The sequence below is a fragment of the Lutzomyia longipalpis genome, chromosome 4 (genome assembly GCF_024334085.1).
Source record: "Lutzomyia longipalpis isolate SR_M1_2022 chromosome 4, ASM2433408v1".
Classification (NCBI taxonomy): domain Eukaryota; kingdom Metazoa; phylum Arthropoda; class Insecta; order Diptera; family Psychodidae; genus Lutzomyia; species Lutzomyia longipalpis.
Genome location: NC_074710.1, coordinates 24,196,575 through 24,209,982, shown reverse-complemented (window position 1 = coordinate 24,209,982; position 13,408 = coordinate 24,196,575). Strand labels below are relative to the sequence as shown.

General features: G+C 38.1%; 6 protein-coding genes across 7 annotated transcripts in view; 3 read left to right on the top strand and 3 right to left on the bottom strand.

Moving 5' to 3' along the window:
• Positions 1–13,408, bottom strand: part of LOC129795035 (probable asparagine--tRNA ligase, mitochondrial) — a 1,173,171-nt gene that overhangs the window by 57,739 nt on the left and 1,102,024 nt on the right. The window lies entirely within an intron of this gene.
• The window catches only part of LOC129795002 (sodium-dependent nutrient amino acid transporter 1-like), an 899,230-nt gene that overhangs the window by 57,739 nt on the left and 828,083 nt on the right, over positions 1–13,408 (bottom strand). The gene's annotated exons all lie outside the window — the stretch shown is intronic.
• Positions 130–1,583, top strand: LOC129795071 (zinc finger protein 236-like). Its single transcript, XM_055836103.1, has 2 exons — positions 130–458; positions 637–1,583. Exons 1-2 carry the CDS (start codon positions 330–332, stop codon positions 1,414–1,416), a joined length of 909 nt encoding a protein of 302 aa, XP_055692078.1. The 5' UTR covers positions 130–329; the 3' UTR covers positions 1,417–1,583.
• On the bottom strand, positions 2,514–3,590 carry LOC129795084 (splicing factor 3A subunit 2). Its single transcript, XM_055836120.1, has 2 exons — positions 3,483–3,590; positions 2,514–3,340 (listed from the first exon to the last, which is right to left on the bottom strand). The coding sequence occupies exon 2, from the start codon at positions 3,337–3,339 to the stop codon at positions 2,551–2,553; it is 789 nt and encodes a 262-aa protein (XP_055692095.1). The 5' UTR covers position 3,340; positions 3,483–3,590; the 3' UTR covers positions 2,514–2,550.
• On the top strand, positions 3,630–6,435 carry LOC129795099 (protein RER1). The gene is made up of 4 exons (XM_055836135.1): positions 3,630–3,979; positions 4,059–4,260; positions 4,345–4,562; positions 5,790–6,435. Exons 1-4 carry the CDS (start codon positions 3,917–3,919, stop codon positions 5,862–5,864), a joined length of 558 nt encoding a protein of 185 aa, XP_055692110.1. The 5' UTR covers positions 3,630–3,916; the 3' UTR covers positions 5,865–6,435.
• The window catches only part of LOC129794983 (uncharacterized), a 38,223-nt gene continuing 34,745 nt past the window's right edge, over positions 9,931–13,408 (top strand). For both annotated transcript variants that reach the window (XM_055835955.1, XM_055835954.1), the window contains exon 1: positions 9,931–10,274. The gene's annotated coding sequence lies outside the window, so the exon portion shown is untranslated. The remainder of the gene's footprint in view (positions 10,275–13,408) is intronic.

Here is a 13,408-nt window from a genome sequence, read left to right as displayed (position 1 = left end):
GACGAGAGCTACGAGCTAACTGAAGTTTTACCAAAGTTTTGCGGCATCGCATTTGTGAATTGTATTAATTTTTGTGGTGTTGCCCAATGTGATGTGAATGTGGCGCCCTCACATTGCACATCAGGTAATACCAAATAAAAACAAAATTTTGCATTAAGAGTTGACAGACAAATCTATCCGGGAGTTTTCCAAAAAGCTAACTCTTCATAACTGATTAAAAAGAGTGGACAGGAAGTTCTTTCAGAGAGTGCCATAGTTTATACTGGTGCGTCCAGTGTGGGAGTAAAGAACTCAGGTGCAGAGCACAAAAAGACCAAAGAGTGAAAAAAATGGAGAGTGACGATTCTCGCGAAATCGTTGTACAAGCATCAATTTTCGAGGGAGACGCCGTTGAATCAGGCGATGATCTTGATGAGGAAATTCCAGCTGTAATGTTTACCTGTCAGTATTGTGAAAAAGTATGTAAAAATGTAAAGTTTTGTTGAAAAAAAAGGGATGCAAGAGGGAGGGGGTAGAATACTACCCTTCTCCCTAATGTGGTGTGAAACCTATAACCATCTATTATGCTAACATGTATAACTTCCTCCCATTGAATTTAGATTCTCTATTTAAATGTTTACTTTTACTTTTCAATAGTACTTCAAATCGAGAGAAACGTATGAGATTCACTCACAGATGCACGTTGATCGAAATTTACGAAGGTGCGATTACTGTGAAAATTGGTATCACACAGATGAGCAACTTGAAATTCATCTTCGTGACCATTTAGACATGAAGCCATTCTTCTGTCGTGTCTGCGGTGATAGATTTTCCAATCAGCACGGCTTGGAGCATCATCTCCAACTGCATGGGGGTATAAAGCTCTTTCGGTGCGTCTTTTGCTTCGAAATGTTCAGTGTACTAGATCAACTGAACAACCACCTGGTACTGCATGCCCCACCGAGTGTGTATAAATTCCAGGAAGTCACAGAAGAGACACCTGAGGTGTCCAAAGAAGCTGACGTACCGAGAGAATGTCAAAAAATTCCCCCAATCCTTCCGGTTGTTGTGGAAGGAGCCGAAGAAGAGCGCCCAACATCTCCGGATAATGCAACAAAGAGACTAATGGCTAAATTGCCAAAGTTGGCGCCAAAAGATGGTGATAGGCCACCACCGAGAGCCTCCAAAGTTATAGCTAAAACACCACCAAAAAGCAACATATCCCAAACAAAGGATCCCCCACGTGGTGGTCCACGGGACCGTAATTCACCAACAACCTCCGCACCAGCAAACAACCGTAGGCAGAAGCCTGTGGAGGACACCGATAGTACGGGACGATGTAGAAATTGTGGAATTCACTTTGCAACGGCAAAGAAACTTCGGGTACACCTTCGGCAATGTCGTCACAGTAAGAACATCTGTAGGGCTAAAAGGTGAAGATAGAACAGGTGAAATTGGTAAAAAAAAAAGCCACAACACCCCATCTTGCCAGAGTGACTGAATCTCCATGATTTTCCTACCATCGATGTTTAATGTCTCTGTGGAAATGCGTCATGTGTATATCAATTTGCGAATAAATGTGAGAACGTCAGCTTAAAAAAAAACCTGCATTTTCCTTCATTTCCTTTTTAGGAAGAGACGAACGTGATGAAGACGGCGGCGGACGCATCAAGATATTCAGCTAAAATAAGAATAATTTGTCCAGAAAAATAAAATGTAACCAATTTCCATAGAGTATTGGGATTACATTTTTAAGCTAAATAAAATTTAATGATTAGATACAAAAGGAAATTTTTTCTTGAACTGTAGGGGAGAGCGGGGTTAAAAAAAAGTCACTTAAGGGTTTAGAAAAAGCTCAAAATATCATATTTCCCAGAAAGATAAAACGAAATGTATATAGCTCAATTCTTTAGGATATTTCTTGCCCTACAACTCTTTCTCAGATCATTTTGTTCTCTCTAGCTAGGAAATATGATATTTTAAGCCTTTTCCAAACCCTTAAGTGACTTTATTAGCCCCGCTCTCCCCTAAGGATATTTTCCATGCAAAAGACCGTTGCTAAGAAGCAATTTGATTTTTTGATTTACTATTGATTCACTGAGGAAAGCACAGAGATTATCGAAGGCCTTTGGAAGAAAAATTAAGTTTTCATTTCCAACTTCTGCTTGATTGAAAAAACCTATTGTTGAAGGCTCTATTGCAGTCATCGCTCATCTTTTAATAATAATGTTTTTGTTAGATGCAACAATGGCGTCATAAACCGTCATGTCAAAAAAAAAGTTAAATGAAGACAAAAGGTCGGATTTGAACTATTCTCCCCTAATTATACGAAAAAAAAGTGTTCCGTAGTGTAAGACGATAAAATATTTCAACTTGCCTAAAATTTGCACAGTTTAGCCAATCAAATTGTGCAGTTAATTGCTGAATAAGGGAGCTCTGGTCAACTCTCCCAGTAACCTCAACCTTCGTCCTCACTTGAAACTATAGAGCACTTCACACTCACAACCATGCCCGAAAAATAATTTAAAAAAAAGTTTTGCCAAGACATTTTTATTAGTACTTCCTTTTGCTCTACATTGGTGGAGCCGGCACTGGCAGAACAGCCATGGGAGGCGGTGGCGGAACGGGATTAAACATTGGGGGACGCGGTGGAGGCGGCACAGCTCCCATTCCATGACCACGGAGATTCGGCGGTGGTGGTGGAATTATCTTCGGTTCAATCTTGAAGGCGAACTGCAGGAAGAACTGCTTCGTGTCCTTATTCCAGTGTGTCCAGAACTTCCCTTCTGTCTTCTCCACCTCCCTGCTGGGCACCTTGAAGGCAATCGTCTCGTAGGGCTCAGCCGCAAAGAGCAGGTACTGCCATTTGCGATCTGGTGGCTCAATCTTCTGCTCGTACGCCGACATGAAGCGATGCCGTGGGACAATGTTGTCCGAAATTTCGGGATAGTCAATCTGGAAGAGAAGGCTCTGCTGCCCACCATCTGGATCTCGTTGCTTCGTCACACGGTAGCCAGGACGACCGATCTTGACGAACTTACGGGGCTCAACGCGTGGCTTTTCCGGTGCCAGGGATTGTGGTGCCTCCTTTGCTTCCTTGGCAGCTCTTCTGGCCAAGTTTGCCTGATGCTTCTTGCCCTGCGTGTGCGCCAGGTAGCTACCCTCATTATTGTGCAGCGTCAAGCAGAGTTTGCACTCATACGAGCCCAGGTGATTCTTCATGAAGTACGGATCCTTGGCCAGGTCGATGGTCTCCAGGGCAAGCTGCCTCAGACGCTCCCGACGATCGCGATTTGTTTCCGACCATGACGCTACACCCCCACCGCCGGTTTTCCCTCCTGGACGATTCTGAAAATCCATCCTGTGTGAAAGATATTTGATTACTAAGAGATCTTCTCATTTTTATGTTCCGGACGTTCCGGATGTTCCTACTTAAGGAACTTCCGCCTACTAGGTTTTCTTTTAATCTTCAAATTACTTAATTAATTTATTATTTTACTTACCTGTTTTAAGACAAAGAGTTTATTAAGCTTTTAATAGAGGAAACGTTTTAAATTGCCAGAAAAAAGAAAACTTAGAATCGCGGAAAATAAACGCGAGAATGTCAGCACGGGATTCTCGAGATCTCGGAAGTCTCGAGAATCTCTGATTTTTGACACTTGCGCTCGTGACGTGTTCATTTGTCAAAAAAACTCAATTTTCCGTGCAATAATCCACGGATTTTAATTAAATTTGCAGCCAAAGTGGGGCGATTTGGGGACATTTGCGCGTAAATTTCGGTGCTTCAGAGGTAGTTGATGCAATTCCACGTGTCGGTGGCGTAGGCGTGTGGTGTTTGTGTGGCATATTTGCGGATACCCGCAGGAAGGCAGAGAAGTGTAGTGAACCCATCCCATTTGGCCAGGAAAAAGTCCACACACGGCAAAAACTTGTAAAAATGATGGGAGAAGAGACTCCCAGTAGGAATGTTGTATCTCAATTCTTCTTCAGAATATCCCAGGTGAGTCAACTTGTCTGCCCTGCAGGTGAATTTCCACATTTACTTAATGAAAAATCATTCATTGTGCAATCCCAAACAGCTCTATCAACTCCAATTGGACCGGTTGACGCCACACACGCGAGTACGATGGTGTGGAGCAGTTTTTCTCATTTTCCTCTTTCTCCTCCGTGTCTTCACGAAGCAGGGATGGTACATTGTCACATATGCCCTTGGGATCTACCATCTCAATCTCTTTATAGCATTTCTAACGCCTAAAATTGATCCAGCACTGGATTTAGATGGTAAGGAATCACCCCTCTTCGGGATATCACGGAAGGTCTTCCTGGCACTGATTCACATCCTGATTTTTTGTTGCTCTTTTCCAGATGACCAGGGACCGGAATTGCCAACACACACCAAAGAAGAATTTCGTCCCTTCATCCGGCGCCTGCCGGAATTTAAATTTTGGTACGCCGTGGCCAAAAGCACTGTAATCGGGATAATCTGTACATTCTTTGAGGTGTTCAATGTGCCAGTCTTCTGGCCAATCCTCGTCATGTACTTCATCACGCTGTTCTGCATAACGATGAAGAGGCAGATTAAGGTAAACTATTACTTATCTTTATTATTTTAACCCTTTTGCGACTTATCTATGACTGGCTAAAACTTAAAAGATCCGGAAATCCTTGAAAGATTTGTCTAAATTCCTAGGAATTAATCTGTATGAAAAAACAGTTCTTTTACATTAAAATATCTTTTGAAAAATTCTCTAAAATTCAGCGGTCACTGACCTTAATAGATGACTTATTATCAATCAAATGAAAGCCTCACAAATTCTCTCAGATTTACAACAGTATGAGAAGCTGTTGATAGAGATTACAGTGAGCCCTATGACCCAGGAAAGACGGAAATAATAAAAGAAATTTAATTTAAAATCCAGATTTATGTATTGAATAAATAATTTTGAAAATGGCATATCTAATACTATAAAACTGGGTTTAAAACCTTTAAGGACTAACATTGAAGAACTAAGACAGGTCTAAAAAAAACTTAGCTTTACTTTAACTTTCTTCCGTATTTAAGCCAAAGTTTTTAAAAAGCTGAAGTTTTGATTAATAAAAAACTTAGGCATATCTTAGAAAAAGTTAGGCATAACTTTAAAAATTTTAGTCTGTCTTGAAAAATAAACTTAGGCCTAGTTTTAAAAACCTAAGCCTTACTTAACTCAGTTCTGTCCAGGATTTTTTTTTTATTTATGAGTTCAGATTTAAAAATTGTCTAGAAAGTCTATAAGTCAATTCTCGTCCAAAATTTTTAAAATTTCTTGTGAAAAATCTGTAACTCTTCTTCTAATCGAATCTATTGAACCAGGATGAAATTCACTACATATTATAAGTCAAGCTTGAGTTGTCTTCAATTAGGTTTCAGTTTTTCACACAATCATTGTCCTGATTTGCTAAGCTAATGTTTCCTTAAATCACGGTCCGTGCTTAAATTAAGCGTTAGTTTTTGAAGCCAGATTTAGGTTAAGAAAAAAGTTAAGATTTTTAAGTCTTTTTTTTAACTGGTGGTGGAATTCACTCTCAGTTTTTTAAATCTGGCTTAAAATTTTTATTTCTTATTTCTTTCGATAATACCTTTAAATTATAATGTTTTAATTATTATATCCGCTTGTAATGTTATAGCAGTTATAGCCTCTGATGGACCTTATATAAAACACCCATAGACGCAATCTAATCAGTCAGTCGAACCACTTGAACCATTTTCTTTTCCATTGAACTTCTTCATGTTAAATGAAAATTAAAATGTGAATTTTTTCTCTTTTTTTCAGCACATGATAAAGTATAGATATTTGCCGTTTACGCACAGTAAACCGCGCTATCAGAGAGTTCCGGAGACACAGTGACAATTAAAAGCACAATCACTGCTACCCCAAAATGTGGCCACTGCAGCACCACCAGCTGAGGTGAAGAACGAGATGATTGCACCATCATCTGTGTCAACTGTTTAGCTACATTTTCTAAAACTAATGGGGAATTTTTCTCAAGACAGCATATTTTGCCTCTTTCCACCTCCCAACAATCACCCATTGAGTTGATCTAATTCCGATTATTGGTTACCTTTTTTATATTACATACCTACATATATACATAAATACCCCCTTCCTCCCAAACAGTGTTCCCCGAAAAAAATGGATAGAAAAAAAGAGATTTTTTGGGGATTCGCAAAGACACCACGCAATGGGCCAAAGAGAGACAAAATTTTGTTGAGGAAAATTAATTCGGATGACTTGAAATGCAGTGAATTGTGCTTACGTCGGACGGTATTTCATTTTGCAAATAATTCTTATTATTACTATTTTCTCTGTTAATGGACATGAAAAATTTAATTTAACAGTCTCTGTAGTGATTTGGATGCTGGCGAGAGCGATTAATTATAGTAATGTAATTAAATAAAATATAAATATGATTTTCTTTTTCAGTGTAATAAATTCTTTGAGGATATTAAAACACAAAATTTTGGTTGTTTAATTGCTTTACTTGTGTGCCACGATGATGGAAAAAACGTTTCATTTGATACAACCACTAGAGGCGCTGAAAGCATGACGAAGAAATTGATTAATTTGAATTTTTTTGTTAACGTTTTTTTTTCAGTCTTCATTTTTGTGGGTAATTTTTGAAATGGGATTTTGAAAAAGAATTTTTCTTTGCGAATTGTTAAAAAGGAGTTTTTATTAATCAAAGACAAGGGGATACTAATAAGACAATTTGGCAATTTGTTAAAGAACAACTCCTGCATACAAAACAATAATTATATCCTGATCCTCTGCCAGTCTCTGATCTTCTAACAGAACCTGATTATAATTGTCCAGGAATGTGGAGATCACAGATAGTAATATCTGTATTTTATCAGATAGCAAATACACGCTGAATTCGGTTGTGAAAGGTAGAACTACTTCCCTGCTGACGAAGGAGGTGAGACGCTACATGGAGATTCTTCTTGTCAGCAATTCTTTGACCTTGTTGTGGGTGCCCGGTCATTCGGGGATCCTGGGAAATGAGATTGCTGACCGGCTCAGTAAACTGGGGGCTCATAGAGATTTCGTGGGCTCTCAACCCGTGATTGGATTACCGAAAGAATATTTCGACATTCAATTCAATCACCTTAGGGATCTTTCTTAGGGATGTTTCTGGTTGCCGCTTAACCAAGAAGCTATATAAGCATGGCTGTTGTAACAACTTAAAGGGGGTTGTTAAAATGTGTTGAGGGTGGTGTGGTGGGTGAGATGATTGAAGGGAGAAAGAGAAGAAGATGGGATTGGAATGAGGATGAGGAGTTGGATTGCACGTGTGAAGAATTGGAGGTGAGAAAAATCGAGATTTTGGAGTGAAAAAAGAAGTTGGAAAAGGTTTGAAGGCGAAGAGTGTGAATTGGAGGAGAAAGTGAAGGGAATTGTGGAGAGAGTTATTTTGAGAGGAAAGAAAATCAGGAGTGAATTGTGAGGTTAGGTTGATTGAGATTGATCCACGGTCCCAAAAACCGGAGCCCCGGGCAAGCGCTTCACTGTCCGAATGTGACTGTCCAGCTTATGAAATATGACAGGACGCAATTAAGAAACGCAATTAGGTTGATGTAAACCCTTCTTGTATGTGGTCTCAGCAGATACGGAGACGGTTGAACATGTTCTGTGTACTTGCACCGGTCTCAGGGCATTTAGACAGGAGGTGTTTGGAACATTTGAATTGAATCTGGGAAGTGTCGTCGAACTTAATCTGTATTTATCCAATGAGCAGGAAATTAAAGGTTGCTTATAAGGAAAACACGGGAGCTGATCTTTTCGAAATTCCTCGTTTTTAATTGCGATGTTTCGAAAAGATCAGCTCCCGTTTTTTCACTCCTCCATCATTGAAAAGGGACTAAACTCTCGCATTAAGTTTGGCAAAATTGTTGTTGAAGAAAAATTGAAAGATCAGTTGATAGAGTAGATAGAAATCTGGAAGATCAATTCAATTATATCTATTTTCTTGATATATTTATTTTAATCAAATACATTTTTGGGAATCTTTGGAGTTTCCTTGATTATTCTGAATTGAAAAAATTGATTTGATTGAATTTGCTTAAATGTCAATGCCATGAATACCTACAAATAAAGTTCTAAATTAAATTTTGCTATAAAATTAAATTGAGAAACCTCCGCAAAACAATAAAGTCTAATAATTTATTATTACTTTTCCGAGAAATGTGAAAATAAAAATGGTATTCATTAAGCCTTTGTATTGCTATACGTGTCACGTAAGGAAATTTTTATGATTATATTTTCCTAGCTGTGTGTTTGGATGGGAAATTTATCCCTGAGCATCCCTCCTGCTGTGCCCTACTTTTCCCCTTTTTCCGTGAGAGAACTTCAAATTAATCAATCTGCGCCCCAATTCTGTGAAGGGACATTACAAATGGCCCTCGGAATTGAGTTCAAGGAAAAACGGTCCCCGGATGCTTCCCTTCGCCATCTTTTCCTCCCAAATATTTATACGTAACGGGATTATGTATGTATGTTAGCTTTCCAGTGAACTTGAACTTGGGTAGGAGGAAAACTCCGTGAATTTTCCAACAGGAAAATTATTCAATGTATGTGTGTGGTGTGGAAATGCGCACAACTCGTTGATTTTCTCCTCAATTTAAACAGAAAGAACGAGAGAGAGGAAGAGAGAGGTCAGAAAGAGAGAATGTTCCACCCCCGCGGAACCAGATGTTCAAAAAAAAAATAATAAACCAAAAAAAGAAAATATAGTAGGGGTGGGTTATTACCAAGAAACTCTGTATATGTTTATTTTTCCCCTTTGGGGGTGCTTACCAAGTCCTCCTAGCGGGTGGGTTTTTTTTAGGGTTCAGATACCCCCCACGCATTTTCTTGTAGAATTTTTGGGGGTGAAAATTGCCGCGTGCCTCAATTAAAATGTCATTCATGCTTTAATGAGCCGCCAAAGGAAATTCATAGCCTTCAATAATTTTCTCGGAGAAGCAAAGTCATGCTGGGATTAATTTTTGTCGTCCTTTAAGGGGGCTTCTATAGGGCAAAAGTCCCTTCTCATTAATATTTTGCTTGCTTCCCAACGCATTCCAATTAAATTCTTGGGGGAGCTTTTCAATCAAGCTGTCCGGAGAGATATTGGAAAATTAAAGGGTAGGTCACTTTATAAGCTTTTCCAAGACATGGGTGGGAGTGAAGGAAAAGCTCAAAAGGATGAGAAAGGATTTTCATAATGAAAAATATATGAAATTCTTGATAAAGAATTTTTAATTAATTGCAAACTGCAAGGAAGATTGTTCTAAAAGTTTTTCTAAAAGTTAAGGAAAATCTTTTTTTACACGCATAAAAATTGCAAATATTTTTATTTTTGCAAAAGTCAAAAAAGGATTAAAATTTTTTTTTTTTAGAAATTACTGACGCTGTCAATTAAAAAAAGACGTTAAAATTTAAAATTATGATATGATTTGTGCATAAAGTCCTTTAAAGGATTTCTCACACTTTTAAATATAGTTTTCAAACTCTTATACATATATTACACAAAAATGTAATAGCAAAGATTAAATTAAATATGTTGTAATAAATTTAAAATGAGAAAAGTTTCCATAACATCTGCTATGAGCTTTTAGGTACTCATCCTCCGTTTTTTTGAAAGCTCACTAGCAGGTGTAGAGTATATTTTATTTAATAGCGGGGGGTGTAAAGAACTTTGGGGTTCACCTGGGAAAAATTCACCGTGTGAAGGTCATTCAATGGATCTCCGTATATATTTATGCCATGGAGAAAATTTCCCATCCTCCTCCCATTTATATTCGGGAGCACCCCGTGTCGTAAATGATCGGGGAAACATGCAGGGGGTGAATTTTCCCAGACACACCAACACAACTCTGTGTGAAAAGAGGGGGAGGAAGTGGAAAGCAGCTTTCCGAGTCGATTGCGAGTGTTTTGTGTGAGTTTTAGTCTCAATCGAGCTCTTCGACTGTCGACAGCAGTGGTGGAAGCTCCATCGAGGTTCTTTCTTGTGATCAAATACAAACTATACATATATCCCACAAGGTTTTTCACATTCAAAAAGAAAATCTCCGCGGTGGGTTTTTCTTGGGGATTTTCGTGCATGGACAGTGTGGTCTAGGAATTAATCATTTATGCTGTGAATTTTATGTGGAAAGTGAACATTTTCTTCGCAACATGGATTTGTAATTAATATGCACTAAAAAAAAAAGAATTGCGTGTCATTTAAAGAAAAAAATTAAAGTGAAAATTGTGTTGAGGAAAGAAGAAATCTCTCAGGTAAGACACCATCCCCCCATCCCCCCTCCCAGGTGACACTCTTATGGCCAATTAAATCAACAACGGAGAGCATTAGAGGTGGAGAAGGAGAAGAAAATGTGAGAAAGTGTATGAATGGCTGAAAATAAATAATTATTGTAGGTACTTTTGGTCTCGAAGACACAATCAAATATTTTCCTTAGCGACAAGCCACGCGTGCACCTCAAAAAAAAAAAAACACGAAGGGAGTATTAATAGTTAGACAACATTTTGTCTGGGGCTGTTGAACGAATTGGGGTGCCTCTATGTACCTCTCCATACCCCCATTATTGATTTTTTTCCTTCAACCTGCTATACCTAAACATGTGGGTAAAAAGTGCGACCACCCAACCATGTCACAGACCTTTTGCACACGAATATTTTCCCTTCAATATGGAAAAGGAGCCCATGCAGCTCCCAAGGGCAAAGTACCTAATTGAAGGAAACGCAGAAAACAATTTTAACCCACCCAGTCTTGTAGGGAATCAAAAAAGGATAAAGAATCGCCAAAAATATTCACCATTTTCCACTGGGGTCACAACGAAAAAAGGCAATAAAGTTTTGTAAAAATTCAAAAAAAATTGGCCGCCATTCGCCATTTTGTTCATTTCAATGCATGAAGCATATGTTTCAATGTTTCGTCATGAGCTTGTCGATGGGAGTTTGACATTTCATTCATTTTTTTTGGGAGAAAATAAAAAAAATTGCGTATTTTTTTGTTTAATTATCGTGGTAAATGTGTTTTACGTGTTGTTCCAGAGTGATTTTTATATCTGAATACCTGAAGGATGAATTCCCTCCCAGCTTGTGACCGTCTCAGCGAGCACATCTCTCGTTACAAAACAAAGCAATCCAAAAACATTGGTCGTGGATCGTCTTGAAGATGGCTTTTTCACGAATTGAGAGATCCTCTGCGCTGGAATCCTTTGCGTTTCACACTACCACGACGGACAAGACGATGGATTGCTGGTTTTGTGATTCCCTGGATGTTGTCACGCAAAACCTTACGATTTTTCTTGGCACCACCTTTCCCAAGACTTTTTTCAGGTATTCAAATATAAAAATCACTCTGGAACAACACGTAAAACACATTTACCACGATAATTAAACAAAAAAATACGCAATTTTTTTTTATTTTCTCCCAAAAATAAATGAAATGTCAAACTGTCATCGACAAGCTCATATTGACGAAGCATTGAAACATATGCTTCATGCATTGAAATGAACAAAATGGCGAATGGCGGTCAATTTTTTTTTGAATTTTTACAAAACTTTATTGCCTTTTTTCGTTGTGACCCCAGTGGAAAATGGTGAATATTTTTGGCGATTCTTTATCCTTTTTTGATTCCCTACAAGACTGGGTGGGTTAAAATTGTTTTCTGCCTTTCCTTCAATTAGGTACTTCGCCCTTGGGAGCTGCATGGGCTCCTTTGCGTTTGTACGCGCCACGAAAAAAAAACTTTCTCAACACTTTTCATTTTTCACACCACCCCGTGCAAAATTCCATCAATACTTTCAAGAGAGATTTTCTAGCAGCATTTATGGGATTTATGATCCTCAAGAAAATGAAAATTGTACAAAGAATAAAAAAAAAAATGAGGATTCTCTTGACTTTCAAGAGTTCTTCACTTAAACACTAAATACATAGTTTTGTAAGTACTTGAATTGGAAAATGTAGTTTCTCATCGATAAAGCCAACAAGTTGTGATTTAAATTGTTGGTGTGACTTCATAAATAACCCATCTTTTTTTTTAGTTTGCGAAAATGCACGCAATGGAAGTTTGCAAAGAATTTTCACATTGAAAATTTAATACTATAAAGTTTAAAGCTCATGGTTAGGTTGTGGTTTTAAGTTGATTTCAATTTAAACGTCTGGCAGTTTCTGAATGTTAGTATAAACCAGAGGTGGGCAGACGACTGATTGTCAAAAAATAAAGTATGGTTAGAGTTAAAAAATCAGCTTTAGGGTGAAATGAAACATTGAAATTTTCGTGAAACTTTCATGAAAATTTCAAATTATTTAATAAAATTTTTTTTTATATTAATAAAAAATAAAAGGAAAATAAAATAATATGAAATAATATTATTTTAATTAAATATAACGTGATTAAATTTTGATTAGGTAATTAAAAATCGCCAAATAGTTTTTTGTGTTATTAATAATTTTCGTCGGAGAGGAATACCAGGCGGCATACCAAGGAGGAGTACCAAGTAGCTTACCCAGGAGGAGTCTCAGACGGCTTATCGAGCAGCACCAGGTAGCCCAATGAGGAGAAATGAATTCCCTTGCCGAGAAAAGTGGCCTGTTGCAGAGTATCAGGCGGTACACCGAGGAGGAACACCAGGTAGTCTACTCCGGAGAAGCATCAGGTAGTCTACTGATGAGCAATCAGTGGCATACCGAGAGGAGAGATCAGTGGCCTATTGTAGCGAAATTACCGGCCTACCGAGGTGATCACTTCCAGTGCATTTCCAGGACACTTCCAGGAGTATGATGCGGCACACCGAGGAGGATCACCAGGTGGCCTACCCACACGGAGTATCACTCAGCTTAGCAACAAACACCAGGAAGCCGACTGATGAGTTATCAGTGGCCTATTGCGGAGGATAAGAAGCGCTCCTTTTTGAACAAAAAAATACGCGGGAAACCAATTAACAAATTCTTCGTTTTGTCATATGCGCACCAAAAGACATGTCTTTGGCAATGTCACATGACGAAACGGGACATTTTATGTGACATTGTAATATTTCTTTGCAATAAAAATTAATAATTTTTTGTGAATTTTTAAATTACAAGTAGTGTTAAGCGCAGTAAAAAACCAAATTACTCATTATTATAAATAATTTTAATAAATATATTAAAAGAAAATTAGACTTTTCACTCTGTCTGTGGTAAGAAAACTCCTCTGAAACGGCTTTGTCGATAAAAATGAAATTCCGTATGGGAGTAAAGGAGGTCAATACAAATTGCAAGCACTATGTGAGATTACGCTCCACTCCCATCCTCCCCCACCCTTCATAAGGCCAGCACAAAAAATGATTTTTCCCCATTTTTTACATGACGAACCGTCAGATAAAAGATTATATTCAAATAAAATTCAATCACACTTAATAAG